The following is a 15114-nucleotide window of genomic DNA, read 5'->3' on the forward strand; positions in this document are numbered from 1 at the left end:
TCCCACCTTAGCTCGTCCTCTTGCCCACACGCCTCAGTCCCATGGTCAGATTCAGCTGCCCTCTGCTATTTTTGCCTGTGCACCATCCTTGCAAGCCCCCTCTTGTGCCCCCAGCAGATTTCCCTCTGGGGAATGACCGTATGGTATGCTGTCCTGGCGGGGCTATCAGTTGGGGGCCAAGGTGTGAGATGGTGACTCAACTAGGCCAATCAGACTCTCTGCCCCAGGACTTTGACTGTTGAGTAAAAAGTGACAAAGGGTTCGGAGTTGGCTGGTGCAGACTCTCCTCAGAGGTGGTGCTCCAAGGGGGTGGTCTGTTAGTTCCTGTTGCCTAAATGCTCTGGCCTGGTTCTTGTACTTTAGCTTTTCTTTCAAGTCCATGTGGAACCCCTATGTCCTTCCACTTAATTCTATTCTTTACATGAGTCAGATTGGTTTCTGTGTTTGCAATCAAAGAAGTGAGCTACCCCATCTGTTAAAATCTTGGTTCACCTGTGATCTCCTCCATAAAGCCTTCTCCATACCCTGTCTCCTTCCCAGTCAGAAGGAAGTGCACTTTTCTGCCTTGAGGCCACAGCATTTTGTACGTCTAACCACACACTTACCACTTGCTGCCTGCCTTAGAGTTATTTGTGCGGAAGACCTCTCTCTCCCCTGCTGGAGTGAGCATCCCTGTGAGTTCAAGGACCATGACTTATTCAAGCTATTGCTCCTCCATTCCTGGTGAGCATGTTCCCGGGGGACATGGAACAGTGCCTCTTTGGAGAATGCTGCTGGCTCCAGAGCTGACCTTCAGTTAGACAATGTTAGGGACGTTATATTTCTAATGCGTTTTCTAAGAGCAAAGCCCCTCATCTGGTATTTCGGGCTATTACAGTAATCTCCTGGGGTTCAGTGGTTAGGAGCAGCTGTGTGGGAATTTCTGCTGGTCCCATGGGGATAGGAGAGTCTGGTTCTTTTAGAGGCCTCATGCAAGGGACTCACAGCTTTCCAGTTGCATAATGCACGTCTGGACGTCCATGGGGAAATTCTTCAAGTCCATGGGGCAGGCCAGTGTCAGGGTGATTCTGGGAAGAGAAAGGAATCGTATGATGCTGGATCCACAAACCAGAGAAGCTGTGCCTCCGTTCCAGTTACTACTGGAAAATCAGTTATCTAGGAAAGGCCAAGGAGGCTAGGGAACCAGTGTTTATTGAAATAATATATGTATATTTCCACATCAGAGAGAGAAAATAGGTTGCCTAAAGTCACACAGAGTCAGTGGAACTTCTGGGCTTCTTTGGCGTCTGTCTGGCTTCTAGAAACTTGCCTTTAGCAAGTTGCCTGAAGGCCTGTAGGCCATGGGCTACCTCCATCCCTTCTCTTCTGTAGAGCCCTCAGGTAGGGCAGAGCCTGAATTTTAAATTGAGCACCACCAGGCCTCAGGTATCCCCAGGTGCACCTGAATGTAGCAGGTGCGCAGGTGGTTCTTGGCTTCTCCCTTCACACACTGGGCTCATCAAAAGTGATTTCCAAGAGGCTCCCTGCATGCTGGGTGTCCAACACAGCTGACTCGCGTCTACGGGCTCCTGCTGGGGTCAGTTGGGGAGTGGTGGTTGCTCCAGGCGTCTGGGCTAGCTGTTTATTTTGGGTTGTTCAGCCCTGGCCGAGACTGCAGCCTCAGAACCAGAGGGAGTCCCCTTAACAGAATCCAAGGTCTGCAGCTCAGCTGCGATGCAAGGCTTCAGCTTGAAAGGTTTTGCCAGCATCTGAGCCCCTGCTGCAGGGAACAGAGAAGAAAGGCTCGTGGAGGCCAAAGAGACTCAGATCATCAGGCCAACTCCTGCACTGGACAGGTGAGAAAACTGGGATGCAGAGAAGGTTAGGCGGGGAGGCGTGTCAGGTCACACAGCCAGCTGATGGCTCAGCCAGGGTTCAAAACCACGTCTCCTGGCCTTTGGATTTTGAGCTCGTGTGTTTGCTGGCGGGCTTTCTAGCCCTGCTATCCTGAAAAGCCAACCTCAATACCCGAAGACCCCTAACTGGTGGTCTTGTGGGGCTTAGCTGCTGGCACCTCGGCCCCACGTGGTGAGGCCCACGGCCTGGCGCGAGCTTCCCCCTCCAGCTCTCACCCACGGCTGTGGATGCGGGCCCTTTAAGCACAAGGCAGAAGCAGGGAGGGAAAGGGCAGGGAGAGGGAGGGGAAGAAGAGGGGAAAGAGGGAGCGGGAGAAGGAGGGGGAAGGGAAGGGAAAGTGCACGCAGTTGAATTTCTAGAGATAAAAGCTCCAAAGTGGGGCAGCCGTCACACTGGGTGAATTTCCTGAAGTTGAATGACCTTGGAACATCACTTTCTGCTGATTTGTCCTTCTGTCATGCTGCACTGGGGCTTAGCTTCCTGGAGATATGAAACTGAGCCTGGCTGCAGCAGAATCCAAGCCAGCCAGGGCCTCGGTGGCCATCCTGAGCCCGGCACCCTTCCAGTCTGGATGCGCGCTGGGTGGGGCGGGCAATGGGTGAGCAAGGCCGTGTTGGCCTCGGATTCCTCCCAGTCTGCCCTTCCATGGTGCCTCCTTTACCTGCTGAGGTCCCTGAGTCCCCTCTCCCACCCAGCCTGCTCTCAGGGGAGACTCTGAATCCAGTCACCTTTGGGGATTAGGATCTGTGTGGCCTCTCCAATGGGCTTGGACACGTAAAGCTCATGTCCTAATGGAAATAAAAAGATATATTCCCCTGAGGGACTGGAGGGGCAGGAGAGTCATTTAGGACCAGTGTCCCCCCCTTTTTGTTTTTTTAAACTTTTTATTTTATATTGGCGTATAGCCGATGAACAATGTTGTGATAGTTTCAGGTGCACAGCAAAGCGACTCAGCCATACATATACACGTATCCATTCTCCCCCAAACTCCCCTTCCATCCAGGCTCCCACATAACATTGAGCTGAGTTCCCTGTGCTACACAGTAGTAGTAGGACCAGTGTCCCTTTAAGCTCTTTGAAATAAAAACATATTCATTCATTCATCAAATATTTGAGTGCCTATTGAATGCTCTGCACTGTTCTTCTAGGCTCTGAGTGGGCATTAGGTGCACACTAACAGATTAGAATCTAGGTTCTGCTACTATGTAGCTGTGGGAACTCTGGCAAGTTGCTTAAACTTTCAGATCCTCACTTGTCTAATCTGCAAAGTGGGCATATTAAAGCCTACTTCATAGGGTTGTTAGGAGGAGTATAAATAATACATATAAAGTCTGAGCCTAGTAGGTAAATTCCCAGTGAATGGTACATAGTAAGGATATAACATGGACATTGGTCCTTCTCTCCATGCCTTGGGGGAGGAGACTGAGAATTAGGTGGGTTGGGAGGGGTGCAGAGCGTGGCAGGAAGCTCTGAAAGTTTGCCCATAACCAGTGTATGCAGGATATCCCCCAACTGGGGAAGGGAGTCCCAGCAGACTCAGTGCAAGGAGTAGAGGATAGAAAGGCTTTATAGAAGGGAAGGGGCAGCCCTGGCTTATACCTGTGAGCAGCACCGTCCACCTGGCAGGCCATTTATGTTGAAGTTGCTGTGATTTTTCACACTTTGCGCCTTTGCTCGGCTATTTTTAAAAATTATGATAAAAACGTTTAACATGAGATCCACCCTCTTAATAAGTGTTTAAATGTACAGTAGAGTATTGTTAACTGTAGAGCAGCTCTCTGGAATTTATTCGTCTTGAGTAACCGAACGTTCCTGGGGTCAGCATTGTCTTTGAATATTCTTTTCCCATCTTGTTTTATTGAAATTCTGGGTAAGCTTGGGGGCCTAACTTTAACTTTCCCTCTCTAGGATGCTTCCTTGGTCCCCCCCCCCCCCCACCGGTTATAATGAACTACTCGCTTCTAGGAGTTCCCGTGGTATTTTATTCTTACTTGCTGAGTGTAAGCTGCAGAGCTGGCTCTGCCTATTCTGTAAAGATGCTCGGTTGTCAGGGCCTGTTCACCTCTGTTTGGCCCTCCTCTGAGTGTCTGCTCCCACAAGGTGTGTCCTGAGGATGGAGGGGACGAGCCTGTACAGAACTCACCTGATGCTGTAGAGGACATTCCCATTCCGGGAGATCCTCAGCAGTTTGTTGTCCGTGGTGATCTCGTGGAAGTGGGCCCCCTTCTCATTGGCAAAGAACAGGTCAGGTTTCCAGATGGAGTCCAACATGGATGGGTCCAGGTCCAGAGAGTCATCCGGGTATTCATTGTAGGCCAGCCGGGGGTCGTTCCACTGCTGCCGTAGGAAGATGTTGACCCTATAGTCCTACAGCCAGGAGATAAGGAGGTGGACTCAGAGTTAGGCCCTGGGATGTCACATCTTGGAGGGCCCAGGTGCTTTCGGTCAGCGCTTCCCAAAGCCCCTTCTGGGGGATGCTATCAGAGTGTGGTTGCATCTTACCTGGGGATGAGACGTAAAGTCTGTGCATCAGGCAAAAATCAGGGCAGTCATAATTATCCCTGAAAATTCTCTAGATGCCCTATTAAGTATATTCAACTTTGAACTGAGATTATTTAAATGTTATTCTTTCTTCTGAAAAATTTTAAAAATGAAGTTCATACTGATGTAATAAACACCTGTTTATCATCCTGTTAACATTTTGTTGTGTTTGCTTCAGTTTTTATTAGATAAGAGAACTAATACATCACAGATAAAGCTGAAGTCCCCCTTTTATTATCAACCCCATCAGTGCAGTAATTCTTATGCGCACTAAGGTTTGAGAGTCACTATTCTAGACAGATTGAAGGAACAAAAGAAAAGTCTAAAAGCTGATGCCTGAGCATTCACACTATTTTGCCCAATTCCCAAGCAGTGAAGGAAAGTTGGGTGGAAGGATTTTATAGTGTTCTGCTGGTCTTAGGGTTCACACCACTCTGTTTTAATACCGGCCTTCTGTTACCTTCTATAACGTGTTGATTTGTTTGTTTGGGGAGGACTAATAGATGCCACATCTTACTGGAACCCAGCGCTAAGTTAAATGCTCTCTGATGGGACAAAAAAAGTCACTATCAAACCACGTAGGGAAATGTTTGATTAAACCAAATGTATCAGATTTCTTTATGGCAGGACTTCTCAGAGACCTTAATATGCTAAGGAGTTGTGTGCATCTCCAAGAGGGGAATAGACTATGCAACATTTCCTTGATTTATTTTGGCCATAGAACTCTTTTATTTTGTGCATGACGCTCATCTTCTACAGAATGTGGGTTAGAAATTGCTGTCCTAGTCAAAACTACCCCCTTCCCCACCTTTTTTTTTTTTTTTCCAGATGAGGAAACTGAAATCTAGAGAGAGTTGAGACTGGCTGTGTCTCTCTGAAAAGGCAGAGCAGAGTTGATTTTGAAGCCCAGGTGCCTTGACTCCTAGCTGAGGATTTGTTCATTGGGTCTTAGAGGGACTGAAAGAATCCATTTAGTTCCCATTCACAACCTGAGAAGCAATTTGTGGTAGGTCTCCACGGTGGGAAACTGGGTAATGAAGTTAAGAAATATTTCCATTAAGAAAAGTTTTAAATTTTGTTAGAGAGACGTTGTAAACTTGGGGCCCGTGAATATTCCATTGCAAGTAGAATTTGGGGTGTATTTGTGTTTTCCTATGAAGAAGGGTATAGCTCTCTCTGTTGGATTCCCAAGAGGGTTTATAGTTCCCTAGAAGATTAATAACCTCAGTTGAAGTCCAACTTTAAATGTTCTCCTTCAGGGAATAATCTCTGCTCGGAAGCACCTGCTGCTGCTTTTTCTCTGAAGGTGCAGGATAAAGGAGGTTATGCTATATTTTCTTTTGGGGTGCTGCCCCTAAATCCTGATCACCCTCGATCTGTCATCAGCAAGAATGGACTGAAGCAAACAGCCCTTCTGCCCCCTACGCTCCCCGCCCTGCCACTTCCTCCCACATTCTGTTTGCCTACAGGAATATTAGTAGCTTCCTGAAATGTTCCAAGACGTCTTATGGGACAGTTCTATAACTTAGTTGAAGCCTCTCCCTCCAGCCCCATAGAAAATGACATTTGGTCTCGTAATCAGGAATAAAGACGCAGACGTAGAGAATGGACTTGAGGACACGGGGAGGGGGAAGGGTAAGCTGGGACAAAGTGAGAGAGTGGCATGGACATATATACACCACCAAATGTGAAATAGATAGCTAGTGGGAAGCAGCCGCACAGCACAGGGAGATCAGGTCGGTGCTTTGTGACCACCTAGAGGGGTGGAATAGGGAGGGTGGGAGGGAGATGCAAGAGGGAGGAGCTATGGGGATATATGTATAGGTATAGCTGATTCACTTTGTTATACAACAGAAACTAAGACAACATTGTAAAGCAATTATGCTCCAATAGAGATGTTAAAAAAAAATTTCCTATCTTACAAGTCCCGCGGTGGACGGAAAACTTCAGGCCAGACTGGAGGTTGATTCTTTGTCTTCCCTTTTGATTGTAATAACTCCCAACCTGGCCCCATCCCATCAGGGATTAGAAACAGCCTCTGTTTGTCCTGTGGATTTTACATGAAGTGCATGTGTTTGTGTGTGTGTGTGTGTGTGTGTGTGTGTGTGTGTGTGTGTGAGAGAGAGAGAGAGAGAGAGAGAGAGAGGGAGGGAGGGAGGGAGGGAGAGATGAGGCACTAGGAGTCATGTCAGAGTAAACAGACTATGAATGGTTGGACAGAAAAAGCCTTCAGTCCCCAAACCCCAGCTGTACTTCTGATGTTCTTGCCAGCAACATGTCAAGCCAGTTTATGTGGCTGGAAAGAAGAAAAGGAAGTGGCATTTCTTAAAATGGCCTGTTAGGCACCAGGCACTGTTCTAGATAGTGTCACATACATTTAATCCTTACAAAACCCCTGCAAGCTAGACATTCAGATTCTCATAGTGAGGTTAAGGAAACTGAGGTTTGGAAAGGTTGAGCTAGTAAGCAGCAGAGCTGGAATCTGAATCCACATCAGCCCAACCTTCTAGTGAGCACTTGTTGATTACGTCCCCTGGCTGTGGATGGCCGGTTCTGTGCTGGGGAGCCTCTTCTCTCACCCCCACTGCCTGCTCAGTTTAAGCCTTATCTCCTGCAGGAGGCTTGATGCCCCCAGGCTTCCCTGATTTCTTCCTTTTCTGATCTCCTAGCAAAACGGAATCGCCAGAAACGTTTAATTTAGCGCTACCTCGCTGTGTGTGTCTTATCTCCTCAGCTTGACGGGCAACAATTTGAGAGGATAAACCTGACCTTATGTTTCTCTTGCACCATCCTACCTACTCACCCAGTCCGTGTACCTGGAGCTACCCAACACCCAGGAGAAGGAGGAGGAGGAGAAGGGGGAGGCAGAGCCGGAAGAAGTTGGAGTAGGAAGAGCTTTCCCCATTTTATAGCTGGAGAGACTGAGGATCAGAGAGAGGAGGCATTGTCCAAGGCCACATAGCAATTCAGAAAAGACCTGGGATTAAAATCTGGATTTACTTCTCCGGGCCCCACTGTTAGAAGGAGGAGTTAGGCTAGATGGTCTCTAAGAACCCTTCCAAATCTAATAGGTGATCGTTATTAGTTTTGTGTTTTCCAGCGACATTTAACGGAGCATCTAAGTGCCAGGCACTGTTCTCGGCACTGGAGAACACGCTGAGAACAAGAAAGACATGTTTATGCTGTCACAGAGCCTACAGTGGTGTAGCGCTTACACCACACAGAGATTGGGCTCTGCTGGGGATTAGGTACAGGGCACTCGGGAGATACAGAAGGCAGGCTCCCCATCTAGACTTGGAGGTGGCGGTCAGGGAAGGTGCCAGGAAGACGTGATATTTAAGGTGAGACCAAATATGGCAGAGCCAAAAAGGAAAAGCATTTTGGGCAGTTGAAACTGCACCTGTGAAGGCCTAGAGACAAAGCAAGAGCACGGTGCTTCGGACAGAAGAGCAAGTAGATGAGTGAGGGCAGGAGGCGGGGGAAGCATGCAGCGCCGAGCAAGCTGTCCTGGGGAATGCGGACTCCATCCTGGGACTAATGTGGAGTCTTCGAAGAATTTTAAGTAGGGAAGGACACTGTTAACAGTTGCATTTTACTACTGATATTTAAATATACTTTATTTTTCCTATCACAGAAGTAATGCATGTCGATTATAAAAAAATAGAAACATACGTCACCTAAAAGGAGAAAAACAAAATGAAAACCATAGGGTCTCGCTTTGAAGCGATTCATGAGAAGTGAGGGTAAGAGCTGTGGAGACTGTGTCTGGTGTCCTCAGGCCACTTGTCCCCTTCTCCCAGTGCCCCCTTCTCCCCTCAGCACCCGCTCCCCAGACGACCTGCTGCATCGATTTTCTCCTCCCCGGTTGGTAAACAGCAGCGGGAAATGCCGTTTGGAAGGGACCAATGTAACTGTTGTAACAGGCTGAAAGCCAAATGCCGTTTTGCTTACTTGGCTCTACAGTCACTCTGGTCAGTGTTCGACCTGCTGGGGGTCCACGTTCAGGTTCAGAGGCTGGAAGAGCAGCCCTGGAGTTCTCCAGCTGAGAACCTCAGGTCCCACCTCTGGTAGCTGGCTTCCAGGCCTTGACCCTCAAGGTGGCCCATCTTCTAAGTCCGAGGGGGCGGGACTGGCAGAGCTCTGGCTCAGCAGGCTCTAGCACCCACTCTCTACTCTTGCCTCTGAGATTCCCTGATGGCTTGATTTCTGGAAACTGGGCAACTTCCCTGCTTGCGAGACCAAGGTAGAGTATTAACTCATTCATTCGTTCGTTCTATCATTCAACAAACATGTATGGAAGGCTTCCTGTGTGCACCGCCCTACCCACCCCCCCCCCGTCCCCGCCCCCGTTATGTCTAATTTCAGACTGTAACCTCTCCCAGCAAACTCCTCTAAACTCAGTGTTGTGGTGAAATAGGAAGCATGAGGTGCTTTAGTAGGAAAGAGCTAAGAGCTTGGTGGGTGTGTTGGTGGGAAGAGGACGTGGAGGGCAAGATGTGTGCCCACAGCAGTCAGAACCAAGAGCCATCACCCAAGAGGAGGATGAAGAATCAGATTCTTATACCTTCCTAAGTCTCAGCCTTCCAGCCGTTAAAGGGATGTTTCTTCTCTAAACTTGATTCAACTCTATAAACACTTATGAGGCCCAGTGGGAGAACGGTGAGAGCAGAGGCTCAGGTCTTGGCTTCTACCCTCACAGAGCTCAGATTATCTAGCAAGCAAGGCAAGGTATGGACACAAATCTAACATACAAAACTGAAAGTGATAAGGGTCAGAAGGGGTTCTAACAAGCTGCTATTAGATATTGCTTTCAAGTCGTTGAGATTACTTCCAGGCAGGTTGGGTGAATCTGGAAGTGATTTTGGGGAGAAGGTGGCATTTGAAATGGCCCCTATCAGGTTGTTTCATCCTCCTGAAGTTAGCATCTCTAGATCTGGTGTTGTTCTGAGATATGAATAATATCTAATTTTGGCTGGAAAGGAGGCCAGTGATGTGTGAGGAGGAAGGACAGAGGTGAGGAATACAGGTGTGGAGCAGGACAGGACATGAGGACCAGGGCTTCGGCCTTGGTGTATTTAGGGTTAGGATTTGTAGAGTTGGCGGGGGGCGGGGGGCAGGTTGTCAAAGGAATTTCATGTAGAAGGAATAGCACAAGCAAAGGTGTATAGGCAGGGGCATTCAAACAGTTCAGTTTAGCTCAACCATCAGCTGCATAAGTAATAAAAGTCCCTCTTATTGAGGACCTACTAAGTACCAGGCATTGTGCTAAGCATGCCACAAACTTCCGCTCATTTTATGTTTAAAACAATCCTATGATTATAGGTGGTTTCACCTTAATTTTATAGATGAAGAAGGCTCAGGGAGATTAAGTAATTAGTCCAAATTCACACAGTAAATAATGGGCTTGGAATTCAAATCTGGTTTGTCTAATTATATAAAGCGCGTGCTCTTAACCACTCTGCTGGGATGAGGCTGTAGAATGGATGGATTTGAAACTGGGGGTATCCTCAACTGCCAAACCAAGGTGTTTGGATCTTATTCTGTAGCCAGTTGGGCACCACTGAAGTCTTAAGCAGTGGCGCAATATCCCAGTTTGACTTCAGGAAGATCAGCGTGGGAGGCGTGACCATGAAATGCTGAAGTGAGAGAAAACGGGACCAGGGAGACTTATTTTGAGGCCACTGTGACAGTTCAATGAAAGATAAGGAGGAGCTAAACTAAGATAGTAGGGATGGAGAGTGGGGCAGAGGAGAGAATCATTGTTCTTTGTCATGATCATCTTATTCTTCATCATTTTCATCACCAATATTACAGGTAGACGTCTGTCTCAACTCCTTCCTTTTACACACAGCCCAGAGAGGGAAAGAGACTTTTCTCAGGCCACACAGCAATTCAGTGACTAAGGTGGGACTTGCATACAGAAATCTTGACCCCTTTCCCACTACTTTTCCTAATCACTTGTACACCTTTAAGGGCAGGAGGAGGAGAACCTAGCTGACTCTGCCATCAGGCAGGCTCTGCTCTCCTTGGAGAAACTCTAACTTAGCTCTGACAGGATTTGGGATTAAGATGTGTGAGAGCTGGAGCAGTCTGCTGAGAGCCAGAGACCAGGGGGCATTCAGAGTGGAGGGTCCCAGGCTTGGTTTATGAGCTGCTGTTGCTTCTCAAGCACTTTCCCAGACCTCTGAGAAGCACTGTGGAATCAGAGTCAAAGATGTTGCCTTCAAATGTGGGAAGAGTCAGCCCCAGTCTCCTCACTGTCCTGCGAGAGTATGGACCTCGCTCACCGGCACATGGAGAGTTTACTGAATCTTGACTGAGTGCCAGACGCAGTGCTAAGCGCTTTAATGATCCCCCTCCCCAGCTTCTCACAGGGATACCATTTTATGGATCAGCTGAGCCTGGGGATACTTAATGCTTTTTCTAAAGTTAGTGACAGAGCTGAGGCTCGAATCCATGACTGGCTGACTCCAAAGTCCTGTGCCTTTAAGTAGTACACTGTGTTCGCTTCTTCCTTCCTTTCTTTCTTTCTTTTTTTTTCTCTTTTGTGTCAGTTCCTTTTATTAATAACGTCTCATACTTATTAACTGCTTTTTACTTTACAAAGCACCCTCACATTAGTTTTGTTCTATGAAGTTTGGCGTGAAAGGGCAGATTCTTATCTCCGTTGGATAGACGCGGACACTAAAGCCCTAAAAGCTCAAGTTCCCAGCACTGGTTGCTGGCAGACGCAGAACTGATAATAACAATGCACATAATACATTGAGGTGTTACCACATGCAAGGGATGATGCTAAGTTCTTTATGTGCGTTATTTTATATTCACAATAATCCTGTGATGTAGGTTCTATTGTTCTCATTTTACAGTTAGGCAAATTAAGGCATGCAGAAGTTAAAGTACTGTTCCTGACGTCACACAGCTAGTAAGTGGCAAAGCTGGGATTTGAACCCAAGATGTTAATGCCAGAGCCCAAGCATTTAGCTACTAGACTACACCATCCAGAATCTCCCAGATTTGTACTGAGTGATAGTTTTGTGATACCTCAATGCCATCAGCTACTGCCTCTGGCTGCTGTTATGTTCCTGTGGGTTTGTAGATACCCACAATTAGCAGGAAGTATTAAAAAAGGACAAAGGAGCGGGGTGGGATGAATTGGGAGACTGGGCTGGACATATATACACTATTGATACTATGTATAAAATAGATAACTAATGAGAACCTACTATATAGCACAGGAAACTCTACTCAGTGCTCTGTGGTGACCTAAATGGGAAGGAAATCCAAAAAAGAGGGGATATATGTATACGTATAGCTGATTCACTTTGCTGTACAGTGGAGACGAATACAACATTGTAAAGCAACTATACTCCAATAAAAATTAAAAAAAAATAAAAAATAAAAATGGGCAAAGGACAAAAGGCTTCTGCCCCAGGTCCAGCAGTCTACTAGTGCTCCTACATCATTCCTGATTTGCCCCTTGAATTTTTTTTTTTTTTTTTTTTGGTCACGTCGCACAGCATGTGAGATCTTAGTTCCCTGACCAGGGATTGAACCTGCACCCCTCGCATTGGAAGCACAGAGTCTTAACCACTGGACCACCAGGGAAGTCCCTGCCCCTCAGATTTGACCCATTGTCTGCTCTACACTCAAGTACAGAGCTGGCAGACTCCCCGGATCCTGACCATTGCCTCCTTGGCTCCAGTTGCCTGCTCCATGCCTTCAACCTCTCCTAAGTCGCCACCCTGCCTGTTGCATTCTCATTTGGATCGCACATAATCAGGGCTACATTTGTTGTGAAGAACTGCTGATGGTTTGGACCAGTGGAGCGGAGCCTCTTTGTTTATCTTCAGGGGATCACTAAAGCCCAGCGTGAGTTTAATAATCACGTAAAAATGCTAATTGCAGCCACTTTTATTGGATGTCTAATATTTGCTAGAATTTTATATGCATTGTATCTCTAAACTTTTCATCAACCTAGCACACTGAATATTATTATACTCATTTTACAGGAGAGGAAACTGAAATTCAGAGAGGTTAAGCAGAGGTTAAGTGTCTTGCCCAGAGTCCCATAGCTAGTAGGTGCTAGAGCAGGAATATGAATCCACGACTGTCTGGCTCCCAATTTCACATTCTTTTGACAATTGCATGCTGCCTATTTCCTTTTTTTTTTTTTTTTTTTTTTTGGCCACGCTGTGAGGCATGCGGGATCTTAGTTCCCCAACTGGGAATTGAACCCATGTCCCCTGCAGTGGAAGTGCGGAGTCCTAACCACTGGACCACCAGGGAATTCCCTCTGTTTCCTTTTTTTGAAAACCAAGTTCCTAGATGGGTAGGTGAAAGAAACATAGTAGACATAGTATACTGGGATCTCACTGAGCCCGTGTGACAGGTTGGCTCATACATATCCTCATAGTCAGTATCAGATGGAGAACTTTGTATTGTGATGCTAAACTGAGGTGGATTTGTAACTGGTTGCCAAAGGATGCAAATTGAAGCATGGATATTAACCTGAAAAGAGGAAAGAGGACAGTATTGGCAGTACAGGGCATAAAAGTGAGACATGCCACTAGAGAACTTGGAAATATGGAAAATAAGTTTGACCTCTGCGAGTTAAACTAACAGATGAACATGCAGCAGAGAAATTTGGCAAGGCTCAGCATCAATCACAATGACCCATGTGTAATCTCAATGATTTAGAACAGGCCTGTGCTTGTAATTTATTAAGTGGAACCCCAATTTATTGTATTATGTCTTTTTTTTTTTTAAGGATTTTTGCAGCTTCGGAGCTTTGTTTTTTTTTAAAAAAAAAAATTATTTATTTATTTAGGTTGCCCTGCGTCTTAGTTGCGGCAGGCAGGCTCCTTAGTTGCGACTTGAGGGCTCCTTAGTTGTGGCTCGTGGGTTTCTTTGTTGTGGGTGGCCGGCTCCTTAGTTGTGGCATGTGAACTCTTAGTTGTGGCATGCACGTGGGATCTAGTTCCCTGACTAGGGATCGAACCCGGGCCCCCTGCATTGGGAGCGTGGAGTCTTAACCACTGCGCCACCAGGGAAGTCCTCATTGTGTCTTGTTTAGAGAACTATTTTATAAACATATTGGAGACATTCATTCGGTAGTATAAGAAAGCGCAGTTTGATGAGCAGGAATTTGGCAATTGGTAGTCTAGCATCATCTGAAGGATAGGGTCACACTGCTTGGGGGAACACCAACTTTTTTTGTGTCTGAAAAGAGGATTTCTGTGTGGTGAGGCAGGGATGGTTTCTTAGACCTCTCTCCGGCCTGGATGAGATTTTCCTCAAGACTGTCTACCTTCTTTTCCTCCAATTTGGTATGTCAAAAGCAACTTTTGATTTGCTTCCCTGGTATTCGGCGGATGGCAAGGGAGTGCTTTCATGGAGGACACAAGCATGCTGTTATTGGAATGGAAAGCCCCATTATAAATTAAAATAACTTGACGGTCTTATTTGCCCACTTCAGCCTTTTGGGGCTTTGATTGTCATTAGTCAGCCTTCCTGAATCTGATCTGATGGAGAGCCAACCCTGGGATGCCATAAATTCACGACTGTGATGCTTCCCATGGTGGTGTTTTGGAGAGAGTCATCCAGCAGACGATACCAAGACTGCCTATAACCCCATTTTCTGCCTCTTAACAGACACTATAGCATGTGTGAGGGCTCTCTCCTTGGCTTCCTCTCGGTCTTCAGTTTACCAAGGCTTTGTGGAGTGTCGAGATATGTCTAACTGGATGGCACTTAATAGACTTTTTCTTGGATTTCCCAAATCCCAGAGTGTAAATGGCCTATCATTAGCTGTGTACACAGACTGAACGTGTAATGGAAAAAGCAACAACAAACAAGGATCTCATCCACAATACTAACCAACCTCACACAATATTCAGTAATAAACCTAATGAGAAATGTGTGACTTGTGTGTGTGTGTGTATATATATATATATATATATACACACACACACACACACACACACACACACACACATACACACACAACGAAATGATTCTAAAGCTTTACTGAAAGGCATAAAGGAATACCTGTATAAATGGAGAGACATACCACATTTACATAATATTGTTAAGATGTCAGTTCTCTACAAGTGAATCTATAAATTCAATGCAACCTCAGTCAAAATCTGAGGCAATTTTTATAGGCATCAACAAGCTGATTCTACAGTTCGTATGGAAGAGAAAATGGACTGGAAATGACAAGAAAACCTTATTAAAGAAGAAAACAGAGGACTTTCTCTACCAGATATAGGAATACAGTGTTAAGCCATAGTAATTAAAATAGAATGGAAGCAGATAATAGAGCAATGGGACAATAAACTGAGACTAGAAAAAGATATGTGTATATATGTGTGTGGATATATATAGAGATAGATTTAGTTTATGAGAAGGGTAGCATTTCTAATCAGTGGAGAAATAATGGCTACTTAAGAATAATGCTGGAAAATTACTATCTAATCAGAGAAAAATAGAGTTAAACCATCACCAAATACTTTACAGCAAACTAAACTCCAAATGGATTATGGAGGTATATGTAAAAGAAGAAACTTATAATATTATTCAAAATGCCCATTATGCAAAAAAAGAAAGAAAAAAAGCAAAGATACTCAAATTCACTAGGAATCTGGAGTGAAAATTAAAAATGACAATGAAGTACCA

General features: G+C 45.9%; 1 protein-coding gene across 1 annotated transcript in view; it reads right to left on the reverse strand.

The window, feature by feature from the left end:
- The window catches only part of GLRA1 (glycine receptor alpha 1), a 105369-nt gene that overhangs the window by 18718 nt on the left and 71537 nt on the right, over positions 1-15114 (reverse strand). The window contains exons 4-5 of the mRNA XM_068534891.1: positions 4040-4263; positions 985-1067 (exon numbers count right to left, since the gene is read on the reverse strand). Coding sequence (XP_068390992.1) covers positions 985-1067; positions 4040-4263 — 307 coding nt within the window. The remainder of the gene's footprint in view (positions 1-984; positions 1068-4039; positions 4264-15114) is intronic.

The sequence above is a fragment of the Eschrichtius robustus genome, chromosome 2 (assembly GCF_028021215.1).
Source record: "Eschrichtius robustus isolate mEscRob2 chromosome 2, mEscRob2.pri, whole genome shotgun sequence".
Classification (NCBI taxonomy): Eukaryota; Metazoa; Chordata; class Mammalia; order Artiodactyla; family Eschrichtiidae; genus Eschrichtius; species Eschrichtius robustus.